The 23,361-nt window shown below is 41.5% G+C and overlaps 1 protein-coding gene across 2 annotated transcripts in view; it reads right to left on the reverse strand.

The window, feature by feature from the left end:
• Window positions 1–356: 356 nt before the first annotated feature.
• Window positions 357–23,361, reverse strand: part of tnika (TRAF2 and NCK interacting kinase a) — a 101,000-nt gene continuing 77,995 nt past the window's right edge. For both annotated transcript variants that reach the window (XM_036565422.1, XM_036565423.1), the window contains 17 exons: window positions 19,144–19,305; window positions 17,320–17,574; window positions 15,776–15,909; window positions 15,249–15,388; window positions 14,065–14,159; window positions 11,423–11,601; window positions 10,144–10,228; window positions 9,632–9,739; window positions 8,505–8,607; window positions 7,309–7,479; window positions 7,030–7,173; window positions 6,755–6,889; window positions 5,867–5,967; window positions 4,734–4,883; window positions 3,806–3,965; window positions 2,476–2,615; window positions 357–1,563 (listed from right to left, as the gene is read on the reverse strand). In XM_036565422.1, coding sequence (XP_036421315.1) covers window positions 1,480–1,563; window positions 2,476–2,615; window positions 3,806–3,965; window positions 4,734–4,883; window positions 5,867–5,967; window positions 6,755–6,889; window positions 7,030–7,173; window positions 7,309–7,479; window positions 8,505–8,607; window positions 9,632–9,739; window positions 10,144–10,228; window positions 11,423–11,601; window positions 14,065–14,159; window positions 15,249–15,388; window positions 15,776–15,909; window positions 17,320–17,574; window positions 19,144–19,305 — 2,346 coding nt within the window. In that variant the 3' untranslated portion in view covers window positions 357–1,479. The remainder of the gene's footprint in view (window positions 1,564–2,475; window positions 2,616–3,805; window positions 3,966–4,733; window positions 4,884–5,866; window positions 5,968–6,754; window positions 6,890–7,029; window positions 7,174–7,308; window positions 7,480–8,504; window positions 8,608–9,631; window positions 9,740–10,143; window positions 10,229–11,422; window positions 11,602–14,064; window positions 14,160–15,248; window positions 15,389–15,775; window positions 15,910–17,319; window positions 17,575–19,143; window positions 19,306–23,361) is intronic.

Here is a 23,361-nt window from a genome sequence, read left to right on the forward strand (position 1 = left end):
TCTGTAAATGAGCTTTTTGGAACAGGTCAAATGCAGAGAGAACCTTCTAATCCTGAGAACCCACTTTCTGCTTGGTTCTATCTGACAGAACATGAAAAGAAGCAATGTTTTTATTAAAGGAACAGAAACAGTTTAAACTCGCAATTTGTTTAAAACGTAGAATCAGTGTAACAGAGTGACGACATTATCAGAAAGATAAATTTATCGCTATGACATTGTTTTATGACAATTATTATTATTATTTACTTATTTATTTATTTTTAGGACTTTTATTAATTTCTAAAAATTTAAGACATTAAGACTTTTTATCGATCTGTAAGACGACAGGCAGAGCTTTAGCAACATGTTTTCATGTCTCACAAAGTTTTATAAACTTTTCCTGCCCTCACTGAGCAGAGCGGCGACTGATTGGTCCGCTTGTGTGTATACAAAGTGCTGATTGGCTCACAGATAGAACCTTATAGAACTAAGTTAGAGTTTGACTTTTGTTTTCTAGATAAAGAGCCCCAAAATTCATGAAATTAAAAAAAACACCTCACATAATGCCAAGAATCACAATAATAAGAATATGTGGAAATATTTTGACCAAAATGTCAGACAGAACCTCATAATTCCAAGGGGACGAAATGTTCCAGTGTTAGTCAAAACTATTTACCAGCAGTTTGTTTAGGAAATATATTTACATGTACTTTTTCAAAATATGTGTCAAGACTATGTTAGTCAATCTTCCAACACTGACACTATTACATATGTTTAATCTACACGTGTATATTTTAATGCATGCATACCATCGCTGCCCAAAAAAACTGTCCTTTATCCTGTGTAGACATTTCATAATAATGGACCAATAGAAATGCTCTCGAATTGCCTGTAATAAAATCTTTACATTAAAAATTCTTACATTAAAATGAAACTCGTTTTGTCCTCTCCTGTAAAGTTCTGTTTTTTTGGACAGTGACGATATATCAGGCATATATTTCAGTTAAAACAGCACATATAAATATATATATATTTAACATCACACATGATAACTACTATGAAACTATGTGAATTTTGAACTTATGAGACTTTGCAGGTTGAGAGGTTAAAAGTCCTTCTTGCCCAATGTTTTACAATCATGAACAAAATGGCTCGAATTGTTAACGGAAAAAAGAACGAAGGCTCGTCAGAAGTGATGGGAACACTGTTAAGATGGGCTGAACGCAGCATGTGGTGAGAGAAATGCCGCTTTGGCTTCACGAGAGGCCACAAAAAAGTCTAGAACCCTCTGTTAGTCTGGAGTGTGCCCCCGTGTGGAGGCCAAGCGTCACTGCGGCTGAGCTGAGCCGCTTGGTGGGTCTCAAGCCCAGACTCTGAGCTCCGGGACACGTCCTGCTCACAGTCACGTCTTTTCAGAGCTAGTTTGGAACGTGCCGCGAGATCAGAGACGCGGCCGCTGATTGGACGAGAGGCTCCGGCGTTCGTTAGCCGTCCGCAGCTTCACCAGTTCATCATGGAGTTCCTGTTGAGCGTCATGAAGAAGACCTGACTGCTGCCACCGGAGCGCACTGAGGCGAAGAACACCTGCACGGAGAGGAGGAGACAAAGCACTGCGGTCAGAGATGAAGAACTGGGGGTGCTTGGACCCCTAAACTCTCCCTTTAATGACCCTTTAATACAGCACTGCAGTTCAGTTCCAGTCAAAAGTATAGACCCACCTTTATTATTCATCTAGAGGTTTATGCTGCTAAAATGCTTACATTTTATTCAAGATACACATTTTTTTTTCTAAAATATACATGTATTCATATATATTCATACATATATATGCATGTGTGTGTATAAATATGTATGTACATACAGACAGAAACAACATATATATATATTGTATATGTATATTTACCTGTGTCTATATGTATGCAAATAAAACTTAATATAGTACACAGTAATACAAACTTCTCATTTTCCAAAAAGTACTTAATATGTTTTAAGCTAGTTTGAATAAGTTTGAGCTACAAATTTACATAACATACAGTTGTATTCAAAAGTTTGGACACCCCTGGTTAAATTCCATGTTGATTTTCTGAGTGTGAATAAGTAAACACATCCTCTACAGAGAACACAATTTTAGGCCAAATTTAGTGCATAATTTCTGTTCATTTGCTGAAAGAAATAACATAAAATCTTAAATGTGCTAAAACTTTTGCACAGGCCACATTTTATATTTATCATATATTTATATTTTACATTTTAAATTCAGTAAATAAACACTAATAGTGTATTAAATGTTCAGTAGTGTGCCTCTGTGGAGGGTCTGTGACTTATTTACACTCAGAAAATCAACACATACATGCTATTTAGTCGGGGTGCCTAAACTTTTGCACACAACTGTATGTGGGAACGTATCGTCGCTGCTGCTCTAAAATGTGTAAAGCAGTAAGAATAAAGGAAAGTCCTCATCGTTAAAGAGCTGCACAGGAGGCTCAGGTGTGTTACCTTGTCATTTCTCTCGCAGAGGAACTTCAGTCGCTGAGCTCGTTTGTGCATGAAGACCCCGTCCAGGTGACCCGTCTCCACCGAGCGGATCTCTATGGCTTTCTCCCCCCAGCCCATGATCTGATTGGAGTGGATGTAGGCTGCACAGACAAACAGAACGTCTCAGAACCTCAGACTGAACCAGCTTCACTCTCAACATCACAGTCAGGACAGACCTGCAACACTGACTCCTCACACTGGAGTCTGATCTGTTATTCAGATCTCTTTACTCCTCCTGACAGACACCATGTTAGCATGTTATGGCTTAAAGAATATAGTTTTAACAGCCCAGTGTTTTAAATTTAATTACAGCCCTTTATAAGGTTGTACGACAGAGTTCGGACAAACTCCACTGCTGTGTCTGATCCACTCAGACCAGCACAACACACACTAACATACCACCACCACGTCAGTGTTACTGCAGTGCTGAGAATGATCCACCACCCAAATAGTACCTGCTCTGTGAGGGTCCATGGGGGTCCTGAGCACTGAAGAACAGGGTAAAAGGGGGCTAACAAAGTATCAGAGAAACAGATGGACTACAGTCTGTAACTGTAGAACTACAAAGTGCACCTATATAGTAAGTGGAGCTGATAAAATGGACAGTGAGTGTAGAAACAAGGAGGTGGTCAGAATGTTATGCCTGATCGGTGTGTGTGTGTATATATATATATATAAAATGACTGATAAAATCTGAATACATTCAATAAAACTTGAGAATATGGAATAATAGTCTGAATATATGGAATGAAATTAGAAAATACAGAATGAAACCTGAAAATATTCTGAAGTTTTATTCCATATATCTTTAAAATTTACTGAAGAAAAACAAGTATCTCCAAAAGAATAACTTTACAGGAGAGAGCAAAAACATCCCACAGTTTCTTTTGGTCCACTCATCAGGACACTTTCACACACTGTAAAGGGCAGCTACAGTGATAAAAATGTAGAAAAATAAAAATGGACAAAAATGGAGATACACGTTTTTCTTTGGACAGTAATGATACACTTTATATTTACACACTGACCAGCCACTTCATTAAGTCCACCACCTTGTTTCTACACTCACTGTCCAGCTCCACTTACTATATTGGTGCACTTTGTAGTTCTACAGTTACAGACTGTAGTCCATCTGTTTCTCTGCATACTCTGTTACCCTGTTCTTTAATGGTCAGGACCCCCACAGGACCCCTACAGGTCCTGCTGCACTGCTGTGAGTCTACAGATGTGTGGTCACACTGTGTACCCGTGAGCATGTGCGCGAGCGTTCTGCAGTGGCCATGTGACGTACCGACAGACGTGGGCATCTCCCCCCACTGCAGCACCACGTCCTTAGTGATCCGGCCGTACGTGTTCACGTACACGCCCTCGTCCTCATAACACAGCAGCATCTCCATACCGTCTGTCTTAGGAAGAACCACGATCGCATGAGGACTCACAGGGGACTGGATCTACAGAGGGAGGGAGAGAGAGAGGGACAGAGAGAGAGAAAGAGAGAGAGAGAGAGAGAGAGAGAGAGAAAGAAAGAGAGCGAGAAAGAGAGAGAGAGAGAGAGAGAGTGTGAGAGAGAGAGAGAGAGAGAGAGAGAGAGAGTGTGTGTTTAGATGTTTGTGTTTAAATCTAATGGATAAATGGAAACAGTGCAATACAATTATTATTTAAGCGTTTTTTTAGTTTATTATGATTTATTTCCCCACTTTATTCCTTCTCCTTCTCAGTCAGAGGCAGATTTCCCCACAAACTAATTGTCACTAGCGCTCATGTCTACGTTTCCAAAACACGAGGCTTTGTGCTGTAAAACTCAGGCTCAGTGTGAAAAGTTCAGTAGACTTTGTCGCCCCCTTCTGGTGCAAATGGAAACTGCGGTGGATATAACCAATTTGTATAGACTCCTAGTTTTACTGCTCATTTTAACCCAATCTATCGAGTTATGATTCACCCAGGCCTACAAACCTATATTATCGCTATGGCAACTTCACTTTCTCATTTGCTTCAGCTGCTCTGTGAACTGTGTTAACGCACATGATGAATTTACAGAAACAGTCCAAAGTTACGTGGGAATTAAATCATGTTATCTATTTAAAACATTTTTTCTTGATCTCGTGAAGTGACCATTTCAGAGGTCAGATTTCTGTTATGTTATGTGATGTTTAAGGCTATTTCTGACCCGTCAGTGCTGCTGTAAGTGGTCAGTATGGTGAGCGTGACTCTGTACGTACATGTGTGGGGATGTAGATGTCGTACGGGCTTCCAGAGTCCACGTCAATCACATGAAAACCAACGCTGGAGCCGTAGATGACCTTTAACCTCTGGCCTTCCTCCACGGTCAGATCCACCAGCTGAGGCCTGTGCTGAAGCTCTGTGAACGACTGAGAGAGAGAGAGAGAGAGAGAGAGAGAGAGGAGAGAGAGAGAGAGAGAGAGAGAGGGAGAAAGAGAGTGAGAGACTCTGAGAACCTTTCTAACCTCAGATAATGTAAGTAGTTTAGCTCCACCATTCAGCTACAGCAGTTTAGCTCCACCATTCAGCTACAGCAGTTTAGCTCCACCATTCAGTCTACAGCAGTTTAGCCCCACCATTCAGCTACAGCAGTTTAGCTCCACCATTCAGCTACAGCAGTTTAGCCCCACCATTCAGTCTACAGCAGTTTAGCTCCACCATTCAGCTACAGCAGTTTAGCTCCACCATTCAGTCTACAGCAGTTTAGCTCCACCATTCAGCTACAGCAGTTTAGCTCCACCATTCAGTCTACAGCAGTTTAGCTCCACCATTCAGTCTACAGCAGTTTAGCTCCACCATTCAGCTACAGCAGTTTAGCTCCACCATTCAGTCTACAGCAGTTTAGCCCCACCATTCAGCTACAGCAGTTTAGCCCCACCATTCAGTCTACAGCAGTTTAGCCCCACCATTCAGTCTACAGCAGTTTAGCTCCACCATTCAGCTACAGCAGTTTAGCCCCACCATTCAGCTACAGCAGTTTAGCTCCACCATTCAGCTACAGCAGTTTAGCTCCACCATTCAGCTACAGCAGTTTAGCTCCACCATTCAGCTACAGCAGTTTAGCCCCACCATTCAGTCTACAGCAGTTTAGCCCCACCATTCAGCTACAGCAGTTTAGCTCCACTATTCAGCTACACAGAACAGAACAGCCAATCAGAACAGAGCTCATTTACATGTAACAGTCTTAAAGCCACAGTAACCAAAACAGCTTCAGCAGGGAAATGTAAGATATGAACCCTTTAAACCTGAATATTAGTGCTTGAAAAACCTGAGTGTGATAAAAGGTGTCTGAGAGACAGAGAGAGAGAGAGAGAGAGAGAGAGAGATAGAGAGAGAAATATTCGCTCTGTACCTTGAAGGCCATAAATTTGTGGTAGGGTTTGGGGGCCCAGGCGTAAATCTCCACCGAGTTCTTCAGCGCGATCACCAGGAACTTAATCCGCTCGTACTTCACTGAAATCAGACGATAACTCAGCTCAGCTACCTGCAGCTCTCAGCTCTGACACATTCACACACTACAGATCAGAACTACACACATCAGACGCATCAGGCACTTCAGTGTTTCTGTAATCGGCTCTTTGTTCTCTTTCTGCTCTGTTTCTGCTCTGGGTAATATGTGCAGTCTGCATATTTATGTGTTCATCACTGTCAGAACAAAACCTCCATTTTTACCATTTTGTACTATTCATTCACTATTCATAGTGGATACTAAAATGATTGTATAATGTAGAGAATATACTAAAAATTATTTGTAGGTACTGTAAAAATTCAGAGTAGATACACAAAAATTATTAGTAGATACTGAATCATTAATAGCGGATACTGAAAATTATTAGTAGACATTCAATAATTTGTAGTAGATACTCAAATTATTAGTAGATACTAAATATTTCATAGTAGTTAATACATATTATTAGTAAGTACTGAATTATTCATGGTAGATTATTAGTAGATACTGAATAATTAATAGTAGATACTAAAATGTTTAGTAGATACTGAATAATTTATAGTGGATACTAAAATTATTAGTAGATACTGAATAATTCATAGTAGTTACTAAAAATGATTAGTAGGTAATGAATTCTTCATAGTACATACTAAAAATTATTTGTAGGTACTGAATAATTCGTAGTAGATACTAGAAATGATTAGTAATAACTGTATCATTAACTGAATCGAGTCAGATTAAGAACACAGTGCTGTAGTGGTATTTGACAGTAGGTGGCGGTGTTGTACGTACCGACTTTGTAGTGCACGCAGCCCTCCAGCTCCCCCACCGTGATCCAGCCCTGCTTCTTCTCCACCTCAGGGTCGTTGTGTAGTATCCTGTTCCTCAGCCAGGACAGGTAATACACCCGCAGCTTGTTCTTCTTACCTGAGCACACAGACACGGCAGGTACGAGTCGTTAGTGAGAGAAAACAAAGCACCTCAGATTCACCATTAGCTAACGGAGCATCCTCATCATTCGGTAAAACCTCAGGGGCACCCAGGTGAGGCTTTCTAATCAGACCTACCTGAGATGGTGACGAGAACGTTGAGGCCCTCCAGCACGTCCATCTGCAGGAAGCGGCGGCGGGTGATGAGGTTGTAGACTTTGCCCTGTCCACTCCGATCCAGCAGCATCAGACCGTTTTCTGTTCCCACCAACAGATTCACCCCTGAGAGAGCACAGAGAACGGACGGTTACCTCAGTCCCTCAGCGGAGTTATTAAACATTATCACCAGCCATAACAAGATCAGTTACTCTACATGAATTACTTCTGACTTGTAGCTTGTAGTCAGAGGTCACTCACCCCACAGTGCAGCACAGAGGATTTCAGAGTTGAAGCGCTTCTTGTACTTGCGGATCTCCGGCGTGTCGCTGTGGGGTCGGATGTTAGTCGGGTTTACGTTCACCACCGAGATCTTTCGGGCTTCGCTGAGTTTGGCCTGCTCCTGACGCAGGAGCTCATTAGCAAACAGAGCTGCAAAGGAGGACAGTACAGGTTCAGATACAAGTACATGTTTAGCTACAAGTACAGGTACAAGTACAGGTTCAGTTATGAGTACAGGTTCAAGTACAGTTTCAGCTATGAGTACAGGTACAAGTACAGGTTCAGCTGTGAGTACAGGTACAAGTACAGGTTCAGCTATGAGTACAGGTACAAGTACAAGTTGAACTATAAGTACAGGTGCAAGTACAGGTTCAGCTATGAGTACAGGTATAAGTATAGGTTGAACTATAAGTACAGGTACAAGTACAGGTTCAGCTATGAGTACAGGTACAAGTACAGGTTCAGCTATGAGTACAGGTACAAGTACAGGTTCAGCTATGAGTACAGGTGCAAGTACAGGTTTAGCTACAAGTACAGGTACAAGTACAGGTTCAGCTATGAGTACAGGTACAAGTACAGGTTCAGCTATGAGTACAGGTGCAAGTACAGGTAAGAGTACAGGTTCAGCTACAAGTACAGGTTCAGCTACAAGTACAGGTTTAGCTACAAGTACAGGTACAAGTACAGGTTTAGCTACAAGTACAGTTTCAGCAACAGGTTCACCTACAAGTTCAGGTTCAGATACAAGTTCAGGTACAGGTACAGGTTCAGCTACAAGTACTAATATAGCTTCAGCCACAGGTTCAGGTACATGTTCAGCTACAGTGTTGAACAACACTACAGGTTGTTACCTGGTTGTTACAGATTATTATTCCAAGCTGTTAAGTTTAAACGTGCGTACTCATAGCACACTCAGTACGGTACAGGGTACTAGTAGGGTTTTGTTTGCAGTGATTTCAGCATCTTTCTGTTTTGTACTCTCTTGTGAATAAACAAGTGATAAAACCAATGACACTGACTCTTCCATTAGGAGGTTAAGAACCATTACAGGTCTGCTTCACAGATAAAGATAAACTGTTCTGTGATTTCCAGAGAAATAATATGTGTACCGATGTAATACGCTTTAGCAGGTGTGTGTGTGTGTGTGTGTGTTGTGTGTGTGTGTGTGTGTGTACCTGCGGCTGATGTTTCATCACAGCTGTCGGTGGGGGACGTCTGATACACATGGGGATCCATGAAGGGAGTGAAGGAGGCTTTAGATCCGCCGCCCAGAGTGAACTACCAAACAACAAACACTGGTCAGTCTCTGCAGTTCTCTGGACGGGAACATCAGCTGATGCCAGCTAAGTCATCTCATTTCACTGTTTATCTAACATATTAGCATTCAGACAGGAAAGCTGTATGTGTTCCCAGCACTTATAGTGTTAGTAGCTCTGAATTTTCCAAACTAAGTTCTCTTTCCTGTAGTAGCATCAGGCTATTAATTAGATAACTATGTAAAAAGGTGTACCGTAACACTGGAACACTATGGACTATTCGAGTGGTTGAACCATGGTAACAAGAGAAATGGGTGTAGCGCAACCATGGAAACGGGTGAAGTGTAAATATGGAAATGGGATTAGTGTAACCACGAAAATGGGTGTAATGTAACCATGTGAGATGGGTTTTGCGTAGCCATGATAACGCGTGTAGTGTAACCATGGAAACGTATGTAGTGCACCTACGGAAATGGGTGTAGCGTAACCATAAAAATGTGTGTTCAATAGCCATGGAAACGGGTGTAGTGTAATTATGAAAATGGGAGTAGTATAATGACGAAAACAGGTGTAGTGTAACCATGGAAACAGCTTTAGAGTGACCGTGTACAACTGTCTTTTTTGTACCATGTAAATTAGTGTCCTGTAACCATAGAAAGGGGTAATAGGGTAGCCATAGAAACGGGTGTAGCATACCCATTGAAGCTGTTGTAGTATAACTAAAGAACAGGTGTAGTGTAACCATGGAGATGTGTGTAGTGCAGCAGTGGAAACTGGTGTGGTGTACAGTGTATAACTGTATTTCTATAATCCAGGTTATGAGAGCTGGACAGTAATAGATGACATGCAATATTTACAGAGTTCCCCACAAACTGTAGATCACTTTAGATGTGGGAGGACAAAATCTGGATTTAGAGAAGTGTGTGAGGAGGTACAGTACTGTATGTACACCTATGAGGGCTGGAGACAATCAATCAGTAAACCAATCAATATCACCGATCATTTAGCCGTGAGTGATGCTGTTATAGCAGAGCTGGATCTCGTACCTCCTGCAGGTCCAGCTGAGACTCAGTCGGCGTGCCGGAGGGAGACTGGCTCTGCTGAACCAAATCCGGCAAATTACCATTACCCACAAACCCATTACTCTCACTGGCCTGAGAGAGAGAGAGAGAGAGAGAGAGAGAGAGAGAGAGAGAGAACCCTTAAATTAAGCCATCTGCACCGTATCTGATCTGCAAAGAGCTCAAGTGACTTGAACGTTTTCAAATGAACTGACTCAAACTGAACTGATCTGAAAGTAAACTGACTGAACTGAATGAACTGAACTGGCTAAAATGAACTGAATTGATCTGAACAGCTCAATTCAGTTTGGTTCAATTCATTTCAATTCAGTTCAGTAAATTTCAGATCAGCTCACAACTGAATGAATCTAAAATGAAGTGAACTGAACTGATCTGAAATGAACAGAACAAACTGAAGGGAACTGAATTAAACTGAACTGAATTGAGTGAGTGAGTGTGAACGGAGTTAAAGTGCAGTGACTGACCCTCGTTCTCACCTCTCTCATTAGTAGCGTTCTGTCTTTAGAACCGCTGTAGGAATCCTCTCGGCTGCTGTAACACTCACTGCTCTGTGCTGACGGTCTGGACACACACACGCACACACACACACACACGCACACACACGCACACACACACACACACACGCACACACACACACACACACGCACACACACACACGCACACACACACACACGACACACACACACACACACGCGCACACACACACACACACACACACACACACACACACACACATTGCTTTAATCTTCATTTTCTTGTTCTTTTTATGTAGTTTTATGTAGTTCTTATTATGTATGTCACATGCTTTTATTTTAATAGTCTATTTATTTGTTCTTTTTGCTTTTATTAAACTAGACACCGGTTGCTTCGAACCACTGTGCCGATGCTGGGTTCGTTCTACATTTATCGTGTGACGACTGACGTCCAAGGCTTCGTTTCGGTATACAACCACGTGACTGCTTAGGGAGTGACTCAAAATTAGCCAATCTTTCATCGCGCTTCGAGGGTCGTTCAAGGATTAACAGAGAGAGAAAGAGAGAGAGAGAGCCCACATGAGCCTTGACTACAGAAAAATAGGCACTGGACTAAAATAAGTAGGTGATTAAAAGCCCTGCTTTGCTCGGGAGTGTGTCAAAAAAATTAGAACTTTAAAACTGTATATATATATTAACAGAATAATTACATAACAATAAGTGCCAACCAGTAACAGTGTGAATGTAATAATTTTACAACAGAATAGTTTTTCCCAGTGTGCCCTGTCAAGATGTGTTCTGGGTGCATTCTTAATTTATTCTGAATACATTACTGTTTAATGCATTGTAATAGAACAGATTCCGTTATTCAGCCATCACTACTTTTTCTAAACATTGGATATTTTGTATCCAACACAGCAATAGGATTTTGAGGACATGCACAACAAACGATTGGGTTTTATCATTTGTTTCTACTGAAACAACAAATGTCATGTTTTTAATGCACTGGAACAGTTTTAAAATCTGTAAAAAAAAATCCACCAGATACACAGCACTTTGCGGTTTTGGCCACCAGATGCCGCTAATGTGCACTGCGTCATGAAGCTTTCGAGTAATGAACCCTTTTTACGACACGGTTAGGTGGAAAGCTTTGGTTCGCCATCACTATGTAAACGTATTTCTTTGTTTGATTCGGTGATTCTTAGCTGAGGCTACTTATTTTTCTGCAGACACGATGAACATCTGAACTTACGATGCAGAGTGAAAGCTTGTGTGTGCTTACATGATCCTGGGGATGTCGCTGACCGGCACGGTGCCATCATGTGCAACGTTTTCTCCGTCCTCCTCCTCACTGCTCTCCGTATCCTCGCTGGAGGACGAATAATCGGTCGCTTTAACGGGCGGCCGATTAGACTCGTCCACTCGCAGCTCTCGCAGCTCTTTAGCTAAAGCAGTTAGATCCTGCAGAGAGAGAGAGAGAGAGAGAGAGAGAGAGAGATTACTCAATAACTCAACTCCTTCATCAACAGTGTTTCTAATAAAGTGACCAGTCAGTGGAAGCACAAGGTGGGTGTTTCTAATAAAGTGGCCAGTTAGTGGAAATACAAGTTAGGTGTTTCTAATAAAGTGGCCAGTTAGCGGAAGTACAAGGTGGGTGTTTCTAATAAAGTGGCCAGTTAGCGGAAGTACAAGGTGGGTGTTTCTAATAAAGTGGCCAATAATCTACGCATCATTTTACAGTTCAGTTCGATTTATTTGTTTAATACATAACTGCTTTTTTACTGCCAAAGCGGCTTAGAAAGCTGGTGATATTAAAGAAGAATAAAATAAAAAATAAAATAAAAAAAAAAAATTCTAGTGTCTGTAAAATGTAACAGTGAGAACCGTGAAGACTCAACATTAAACACTGAGACTTTCAGGAGTTTTGTGCTGTTCCTGAAGCTCTGCTGCTGCTGGGCAACACAGAACACACACACACACACACACACACACACACACACGGCACTGAGAACAGTGGACTGAGTGTGTGACTGAGCTCTGTGAGAAAGTTTAGAGGGTGAAAGAGGACAGAGAGAGAGAGAGAGAGAGAGAGAGAGAGAGAGAGAGAGAGAGAGACTGAGAGATGAAGGTCAGTGTAGACTGTAGGTCAGTCAGCTAATTTTGTCAACAGCATCAGTTTAAATATTTAATATTCATCACAGTTCAATGGACTTTCTCTTCTCTCCTCTTCTCTTTTATCCTTTCTTCTCTCCTCTTCTCTTTTATCCTTTCTTCTCTTCTCTCATCTTTTCTCCTTTCTTCTCTTGACTTCTCTCCTTTCTTCTCTTCACTCCTCTCCTTTCTTCTCTCCTCTTATCTTCTCTCTTCTTCTCTCCTCCTTTCTTCTCTTTTCTGCTGTCTTCTCTCTTTTATTTTCTCCCCTTTTATCTTCTACTTGCTTCTCTCCTTTCTTCTCTTACCTTCTCTTCTCTTTTATCTTATCCTGTTTTCTCTCCTTTCATCATCTATTTTCTCTTCTCTTTTTCTTTTTCTCCTCTTCTCATCTCTTCTCTTTTTATTCGGCCCTCAAAGCCAATCCAGTCCAGTCTGCTCAGAAGTTCATGATGAGCTCTCTTCCTCCTCCGCTCACTGCAGGAGGCCTCGACCAGATCACCTTGGCTGCACTACTTGATCCAGGCACTCTCTCTTCATCCCCCCTCCTCTCTCTCTCTCCATCCACCCCCCTCCTCTCTCTCTCTCCATCCATCCACCCCCCCCCTCTCTCTCTCCGCATGCAGGAACACCTCATTTGTGTTTCCCATTCTGCTAATGTAACTGTCATAAACAGAGTGATGTGTAAAAGGGGCGTTTCAATCACTCAGGGGACGTGGTGGGGGGCCCGAGCCCCCCGACTGGAGACCGATCTTCACCTCAGACGAGCACAGCAGCGTCAGTCACTCGGCTAACACGGTGCAGCAGCAGACGACATCCAGAGCATGACAAACACTCGGCTTTGTGTCTCTGTGTGAGAAAGTCTCCACGTCTGCCTCTGAGACTGTGACTGGAATTCAAGGCTGAGCTCCGAGGGACGCAGCGCTTTAGAGAAACAGCAGCGAGACGCAGAGGGAAGCTTTAAAGGGCCCATATCCTACATTTATCCCCTGAGCTTCACTTATAACATTAGAGTCAGTTTATGCACCAAATAATACTCAGAATTCATTTTTACATGACCTTTTAACCCCTTTGTTACCGAGCATTTAAGACTGATATTTCGCTGCTGTCGGAACAAAACCTCATATCTCCATTTTTGTCGTTTTTCAGTTTTTGGCATAATCTGAAAATGCCTGTCACCCTTTACATTGTGTGTAAATTTCATGGTCAATGGACCAAAAGAAACAGCCCTAAATAACTTGGGAAAAAGTCTGGTTCCATTGACTTACATTAAAAGTACAGTAGGTTTTGTTCCTTCTCCTGTAAAGTTACTATTTTGGAGATACGAGGTTCTGATCCGACAGCAGGGATTTGTAAATAAGCTCTGCTCTATACTTCTATAGGTGTACAGGTAAATTGAAAATGGGCTGTATTAGTTTCCATATATGGGGGGAGTGAACGGCACACTGAAAACTTTGTGTTTACATTCAGTTTTCTATGGTATGGGCTCTTCTCACAAATTGCTATGGTGGTTACCTTTAGATTCAGCTAGCTTTACATAGTGAACCACAAACAAATGCTACTTTTGCAAAGCTTGCTTATTTGCTGGTACCTACTCAGCTTAAACAGCCAGCTGAATAGCTACATAAGGTTACTGTGAGCAGCTGTTTATGCCAGTGTTCGTTGTGCTATGTTACTTTGCTCCTACTGGTGATTATTTTTAAACTGCCTCGTGTTGCTGATGTGTTTAAACTATTTTCAGCCTTAGTATGTGTGTGCCTTGATGTTACTCACCGCTGGGCGGCTGATCCTCGTGTCTCGGTTCTCCTCCTGGCGGGGTTTCGGAGCCTCCTGAGACGCCACCGGAGAACCATCTGTCTTAGCGGGACCTACACAACACAACACATACACACCATGACACATCATCAGACACCAGTACAGCCGGCAGGTAAGAGACACTGACACACACTGAGAGAGAAGGACATCACTGAGTTACGTTCTCTTCCTGGACGAGGTGGTGGAGCTGCTTTTAGTGTGTATGTTTTAAAAGCAGCTTAAAACGTATCTTTTTACTTTAGCTTTTCTATTTTATATGGTTTTAATTATGTTATTCTATTTTTTTTTACTACTTTCTTATTGTTATTTCATCTTTGGCATATTAATATTATTCCTATTTACAGTGCTGACAGCATATATATATATATATTTTTTTTTTTTTGGCTTATTATGCCTCTACTGATCAGTCAGTTCAGTCTCTCAGTTCAGTGTCACTGTCTGTGTTTACACGCAAAGATTTTTGCCAAACCGATTGAATAAATTCAGATCACAGATTCAGACTGAGGTGTTTATTCTCACTTTACTCAACAATCTGATGGAGAATCTCTGTTTACATGCTCACTACAAGTAATCAGATCTAAAATGACGCGCATGCATAGAGAACCACTTAGTGTAGACGTTACCATGACAACCAGCATCACATGAGTCCAGTCAGAGTGAGATGAGCAGCAGTGAGCAGCGCTTGTGTTTTAATCACTTTAAAATGATGTCAGACTCAGGAAAACGTCCTTCACATGTCCTTATTAAAGAAGGCCGAGAGGAAGACGTCGTGTTCTGAGACACATAAGCTGGACGTCCGTCCCACCGCCGTCTTTTAAAGATCAGAGCAGAAACTTCGTCTCCTCTGCAGACCAGTTTCTGCTCCGCCATGTTGAACGGTATAAACTCTCACTATGACGCGACGAACATGATCAGAACGGACTTAAACTTTCCGATAGGGAATGTAATCAGATACAGACGTTTACACGGATATTATTCTTCTATTTAATGGATTATTTACAGGATTACCCACCTCGATCAGTCGGATAGAGACTGTATTCCGAATGGTCTCAATCGGACTAGGCTATTCCGACTGAGGCGTCTACATGGACGAATTCTATTCCGATTGAGCTATTAGTCAGTAGTGTGTTGTGTGTTCTCACTCTGAGTGTGTCTCCTGTTGTTGGATCCAGGTTGTGTGTCGCTGTGTGAGCTGGGTGTGCTGGAGCTGGAGGAGCTGTTACTGCCCATCCTCTGCAGACCGACGTCCAGAGACAGCTCCGTCCTGCACAGGTCAGGATTACTGCACAAACACAGCACACACACACACACACACACACACCACAACACACACTCAGAATCCATCTGAAGCACAACAGCTCAGCTGAAATATGGATCAGCTGTGCTATGCCTGTTTCCATGGTTACGCTACACCCATTTCCATGGTTGCTCTGAAATCATTTACATGGTTAGACTCCTCCGGTGGCTACACACACCTGTTTCCATAGTTACGCTGAACCTATTTGCATTACACTCATTCCATGGTTACACTACACTCATTTTTATGGTTATGCTACACACGTTTCCATGGTTACACTACACACATTTTTATGGTTATGCTAGACTCGTTTCCATGGTTACACTACACCGATTTCTATGGTTCTATGGGCCGAGCTGAGAGTTCACTGACCTGCTGCGTGCGAGCTGAGATCCGGTTCGGGGTCCGAGTTCGCCCGGCGCCGATCCGTTCCCAGGGGAGTTTTTCCTCACCAGCGCTGGGGACACAGAGGCGGGCCGGGGGGGCGCTGCGGTCACTCCGCTCAACTTCAAACAAAAACACAGATGGCCAAACGTCAGAGAGAGGAGAAACCAGCACTGCTGACGCAGCCCAGCATAATAAATAGATAAATAATTTAATATGTACACAGATACACAGTCATCCTGAACAGCTTTGATATCCTCTTAAAAAGATGTTTCTCCAAGGGTTCTTTACTAAAAACAAAAGGTTCTATATAGAACCATAAACACTCAAAGAAACATTTGTGTGCTTAAACGGTTCTTTGCATGGTAAAATGGTTCTTCAGATTGATTCAGATTCTCAGTCTGAAGAACCATTTAAGCATGCAAATGCTTGTTTTGTTAGTTTTCATGGTTCTATGTAGAACAACTGTCTTTCCTTAAGAACCCCTTGAAGAGCCATCTTTTTAAGAGTGTATAATTCAGAGCACAGGAACCACAAAGAGGTGCTGTGCAGCTCCAAGACTGCACATTACAGTGACAACTCAGTGAAAAATTCCACAATTTTCTCCTCCTAACCACAAAAGAGGTCGACCAGCACAAGATGTGTTTAGTTTTCACTCTAGTTTGTTAGTTACAGGTGTTCAGTATCTCTACTAGACTTGATTATGTGGTTTCTGACACTGTAGGACACATTTAAAACACACTAAAATACAGGCTTAAAGACGGCTACTGATTTTAGCCTCGCTAAGTTTTAAAAAATACTGTTTTTTAATAATAAAAACACAGCCTGGCTGCAGATAAATGTGTAAAATGCATAATCTGCTCATCCTGAACAACTTTACAGCTTTTAGATAGTCAGTATGAAGCAATAAATAAAAATGCAGAAATGTTCTAAAATGGCTAAGAAACATCAAGAGAACATCAAGAATCATAATAAATTCAATATCCAGAATGATCAAATAATGATCAAATCTTGAGATAGATAACATGACAAAAACATTACTGTCAATAATTGCAGTACTGTACAATATATAATAACTCTAAATATCTAAAAATTACCTTTTGATGTCTAGTTTATAAAATTTAAAGAGCCCATTTCATAAAAAACTTAATTCCTTTACTTTTTTGAAAAAATAAAACAGTAGTATGTAAATCCAAAAAGCAGTATTTACACACATTTACATATATCCACCTATTCAGCCTACAGCAGTACAGCCCCCACCTAAGAGTGCCGAGGTCGTACAGAGTGCTTCAGCCCAGACTGCATTTTGAATGAGGCAGCCAATCAGAGCAGAGCTCATTTACATACATCAGTCTTAAAGGCACAGTAACAAAACCAGCCTGTTCAATCCTGAGGGACAAAACTGAGGTACAAGAAAATCTATGATATGGGCTGTTTAAATTTACACTGTATGCATTTCCACTAACAGAACATCCTGTTTCAGTTCTCCAAGTCCAGCGTTTGATGAGAGCGTCTGCTGCTCTTGTTCTGACCTTGTGTGGCCTGTCGTCCTCCATCAGCCAGGGGGAGCTGCGCTCGTACTTCTCCTCACGGCCTCGAGACAGCACAGAGGGCACAGTGGGTACAGCGGGCGTCTCTGACGTGGGGTCAGAGTTCTGGCGGGGCATTTCGGGCCGATGGGCTCCTAGACCCTCCTGAAAGGCTGAAACACCTTTAGACTGGTCATGCAGGGACGGAGAACCGGACAGAGAGGAACCATGGGACTTCACGGGAACCAGGTGGGCCATCTGAGAAGAGAAAGAAGGGAGCGCTTTAACCTCTTAAACACCTTTAAATATTCCGTTACTCCTACAGAAATACTGCAGCACATCTGCAGCATCTGGCTGGTTATTGATTCTATATCTGTATCTTTGTGATGATCCAGCTCAGAAGTCCAGTTCAAACACTTCCTGAATCTGTAGAGTCGCCCTTTCCACTCCATCTTATCACGAGATCATACGAGACTCACATCCGGAGTTATGAGCCTATGAAGAGGGGCTGAGATACACGTCATCTGCCTCTCACCGTGTGGAACTGGCGGATTCGTGTGTCCGTCTACATTCTGTGTGAAACTGAGGTAAGAGTCCGAGTGGAGTCTTGACATTCTGAGGGGAGAGTCCGAGTCGAGTCTCGAATCTTTGAGGGGAGAGTCCGAGTAGAGTCTTGAGACTCTGAGGTGAGAGTCCGAGTCAAGTCTCAAGTCTCTGAGGTGAGAGTCCAAGTCGAGTCTTGAGTCTCTGAGGGGAGAGTCCGAGTCGAGTCTTGAGACTCTGAGGTGAGAGTCCGAGTCAAGTCTTGAGATTCTGAGGTGAGAGTCCGAGTCAAGTCTCGAATCTCTGAGGTGAGAGTCCGAGTCAAGTCTTGGGACTTTGAGGTGAGAGTCTGAGTCGAGTCTTGAGTCTCTGAGGTGAGAGTCCAAGTCAAGTCTCGAATCTCTGAGGTGAGAGTCCGAGTCGAGTCAGACTCTGAGGTGAGAGTCCGAGTCGAGTCTCGAGTCTCTGAGGTGAGAGTCCGAGTCGAGTCAGACTCTGAGGTGAGAGTCCGAGTCGAGTCTCGAGTCTCTGAGGTGAGAGTCCGAGTCGAGTCTTGAGTCTCATTTGTAACATGAGCACTGAATGAGCAAACGCTATCAAATCTGTGTGTCCTCACCTTCAAAGCCTCGCCGCCTCCACAGAGACATCATCGTCCAAAACATGTGGTCTGATAACACGGCAAGAGTCAGAGATCAGTTTAGAGATCTATGAGTCAGGAGGAAATAAACTCCTCCATTCTAGACTCTGTGACTCGGTGTCACTAATTCATACAGTTATTCTGATGGTTGAAGGTGTTTCTTTTCAAATGAGACGGAGATCATGACTGTAGCCCAGAGTATGTGGGAACAGCGCCCCCTTTACTGTAGGTATGTCGTTCAGGCAAAAATGGGGCTGCAGTTAACAGGTTTAAGCTGTTTCTGTAGATGTTCTATCAATTAAACCTTCTACCTGGAGTCAAGTCAAGTCAAGTCAGCTTTATTGTCAATACTACAATATGTACAGGACATACAGAGTATTGAAATTGCGTTACTCTCAGACCCCATGGTGTAGCAATAACATTAAATAGAAAGTAAACAGGAAAAGTGTGAATTTAAATAGACACTAAATAAACACTAAACACTAATCGTAAAAATAAGCACAAATTAAATATATATATATATATATATATATATATATATATATATATATATATATATATATATATATATATATATATATATATATATGTATAAAATAAAATTAAATTTGAATGTCAGTGGAACACAGGTGTGAGGGTAGCCGTACCTGCGGTTCCACAGGTCTGTGCACAGGTGTCCGTGCAGCCTGTATTCCTCCACTGCTGAAGGACTCGGAGCGGGGCGGCAGATTGGGGTCAGAAATCCGGTTCGCCGCTTTGTGCTGCAGGGCCGGAGAACTCTGACGGTTCAGTTTGGATCGCTCCTCCACCTGCTCAACAGAACACAGAGCTGCATCAGAGCCGGACCCCTCTATAAACAACCCAATCACCGGCCAGCACCAAAGCAACCCAGTGGTGACCACTATGACACGGCAGGAGACCACCCTACGGCAAATTAAAGGAACAGTCTGGCGGAAAATCAACAATGTATCACCTAATGTACTTTAGTCCATATTTATAGATAATAGTGTCCCATACGGTGTCACATAATCAAGTCTATTACAGATTATTTAAAAGGGAACTCCACCCATTTTACAAAATTCCTTCCTAATTAAGTGGTTAAGACGTAAACAGAGTCGTTCAGAGTGGTTTGGTGTGAAACGCTCTGTTCTAGATAAACTTACAGAGTCAGAACTGTTCACAGCGGTGGTGATAGGAACCAGACGTCCACCTCTAAAAGCTCCCTCACAGAAAGTTACTACATGAAATGGTTATGAATTCACTGCCTGATGACTGAGACACTGTTTTATGATAGTTTAGAGAACTTAAACTCCATTCATGGTGGAGGGATACATGCAGGGCGCTGTGAGGCAAAATAGTCCCCAAAGAAAACTTATTATTCCAGATTTTCCACTATTTTCCATCATCAACATTCCATATAAACTCAGAAGACTCGTGTAGGTTCACTGGTGGTTCTGGATAGTAAATAAAATGTCTATATTTGTGTTGTAGTCATGGCGACCCCTGGTTCCTATCACCACCACTGTAAAGACATCTGAACCATTTCACACCAAACCACTCTGAATCTCTCTGATTACGTCTGAAACACTGAGTTATGGAGGGAATTTTTAAAAATCAGTGGAATTCCTCAGCAACAACTCTCTTGACTGATCAACTACATACAGAATAAATGGAAAAAAACTCGGTAAATTAGATTTTTTGCCAAACTATTCCTTTAATTATTCTAATCTACAGCAGTCCATAATCATCAGAAGTGCACTAAAGCTCTTATTTACAGTTTTGTGATTCATGCCGACGTTATTCAGAGAGACTAGAGCTTCCTGAAAGGCCTGGAGGAGAGAAAGAGATCGTGTGATGGAGCATGAGTTTATGCACTGATGAGGGATTCTGTGGAGTGAAGTGGCAACCCTGGGTGAGTTATCTGTTTGTAAACGTGTGCGGATGTGTTGGGGAATGGGAGGACAGTCTGTGATGTCACTAGGCTCTGTGTGTATCGTGTAAATGTGCCACGGAGCTCCTCACAGTGCAACAACACAAACTCCATCAAAGACCAGAAAGATTTCAGTTATTCCACTCAAAACCTCCAGAAGACACAGCTTCCATTCACTGCTAGGAGAAAAGAGAGATTTACGTTAAAGACAAAATGTTTACATGAAGATCTACAAGCTCAAAGATGCTGGTTAATAAAAAATGATTGTTTCAGATGCGACTTTAACCCTTAGAGGTCTGTAGAAGACACTATTGTTGTTAATTAAATATAAATATAATTAAATATAATTGCACAATTACACACTTGATTACGTTGTTATGTTTCATTTACATTTGATTCACAGTCCAGTGCAAAAAATGGGCCAAGTCTAAAAAATATAATTTAATTTTTAACTTTTACTGCTGGTTCTGGCTGGTCAGAGTCCAGATTTAACCCCTGTAGTGAATATTTGGTCTCACACTAAACTCGAACTCTCTCAGCAGTGTTTTTCAGCTGTGTGAAGCCGTCAGTGCTGAGTGGATCAATACTGACTCTTATTTCTGTAAAAGACTGTCTGCAGGTTCACACACTAAACTACAACCCTTAAAGAAATCAGAGGGGAAAACGCTCCACACTGACTGACTGCAGCTGTTTGTGTAATGATTTGTTGTTAAGACCATTAAAAGATTATTGTTTTGACATTTCTGGGCTTTTTTCTGTGTGAAAAATGGTCTGTTTATCTGAGCAGTAAACATTTATTTGATAAAAAATACCTGGTTTATCTAATCAATACTTCATTACATTTAATCGGATGGATCTGAACAGATCAATGTGATGCTGGGAGCAGAGAGACGTCAGGAACTAAACCTATGTTCTTCAACATATTCACAACTTCACTGAAAACAGCACAATCTGACCATGATTTTTAATAAAATGAACTAAAAGTGTTGTTTTATTTACAAACTGAAAATAAGTCAAGAGTAAACACGGCAAAAATGGGGTTTTGTCAAGTGAAATGATTTTAAATCTAGTTGAAATATCTAACATTTCTCATTTTGAGATGGTTGTGCACATATAAGAATATCTAGCTTATTTCAAGACATTTTTACCTGTTTGAAGTAATTTTACTTAATAAAACGACCTAAACTAGCAAACAATGTCTGGAAATAAGGTAAATAATCTTAAATTATGCCTACAACAATCTCAACAGGAGAAATATTAGACTTATCAACTATATTTAAGATAATTTTACTTAACAAGATATCAATTTTTACAGTGAATAAATCAATGGTATTATCTTTAGGTAACTCTTTTGCACAAAATTGATAAGAATGAATGAAAGTATTCTAATAAATCTATTTATTTTCATCCAGACAAACTTTTAATTCTAATGAAAACCAAATTACTCCAGCAGAATTTTACGCTGAGGTTACAACGTCTCAGTATGTGACTCTGTTTGGCTGAGTTTAGTTCATATAGCAACTTGTTTGAGTGAACTGACTACTGTATTAACGTTTATTTGTATTGGTCCTAATGACAAACAGTGTTAGTTGAAAAAGCTCTCCCTGCTAACAGTTTTAAACAGCCTGCACATTACTGTATACATAAACAATAACTTCAGAAGAAATTAAGATCCTAATAAAATCTGCTTACAGACACGAACGTGGTCAGAAATCATTCGTGAAGAATTACAGCATGACTTTGTTATTAAAGCTGACAGACGTCAAAGGGTTAAATGGCATCTGAGACATTCATAAATTGAAATTTCACATCCCGACTATTATCACACAAAGGGTGTAAATCTCAGAGTACAGCGGTTTGAATCTTTAGGATTCTTTCAACACAACAATGCATGAAATTTCAAATTTCTGCACAACTGAGTTCAATTCGGTTATGTTAGTGTGACTCAATATGATTGTAAAAAGTAAACTCCATATTCAAACATAAGGACTTTTATTTTTGTCTTTACTGTATTAAACATCATTAGAACTGAAGATTATTGATAATAACACTGTAAAATTGCTGCAATCTGAAATTTTACACCCCGAGTGTTGACGTAACTACACAGAACTACAGCGTCAACTCTACAGCGTTAGTGCATCGACCCAAATCCCGCTGACAGCTCGGATATCAGCCTCCCAGCTCAGCTCAGCTGATCTGAGACACCAGAATAACGGAGGAGATCCACCACCGACAGGCCAGCAACACCCAGAGCGGTCAGGAGAGGAGAAATAACGAGTTTACACTCACGCACTGCAGCCTGGAGCAGCCGGGGTGGGGGTCAGGGCGGGGCTGCAGGGGAAGACGGGCATTTGGAGGGGCAATTGAGGGGTGTTTTCAGGGAAGAGGGGGGCTGGAGGGGCTTTTAAAGGGGCTGTTTTATGCCACGGTGCTATTTTGTGCACTGCTAATGTGCTCAAGTGCAGTTTACTGAGCCATCCATCACGCAAAAGTCAAAACGTGCTGCCTTTTTGAGTGAAAAAGTAGAAAAAGGAAAGCGCTCTGTGCGAAGGAGACTCAAAAAAGTACAGATCGGTGATGGTGGCAGTTAATAACTCTACAAATACGTGTAAATAAGCGAGAATCACTGCGAGAGAAAAATAAAAACATTTCGTAGGAGAAACGAGAAAGGCTAACAAACAAATAAAACCCAATTAAACACTGTACAAGAAAAGGTTCTGCCACCATTACAATGAGTGAAGGTAGAGTAACGTTCAGAAGTTTGGAATCGCTGCTTTTTTATATCTATATACACACATAAACATATGTTGCTGCTGTCGGAACAAAACCTTGTGTCTCCAAAATGGTAACTTTACAGGAGAAGGAAAAAACAAACTTTACTTTTAATGTAAGTCAATGGAACCAGACTTTTTAACATGTAATTCTGGATCATTTC

This window comes from Colossoma macropomum, unplaced genomic scaffold (assembly GCF_904425465.1).
Source record: "Colossoma macropomum unplaced genomic scaffold, Colossoma_macropomum, whole genome shotgun sequence".
Lineage (NCBI taxonomy): Eukaryota > Metazoa > Chordata > Actinopteri > Characiformes > Serrasalmidae > Colossoma > Colossoma macropomum.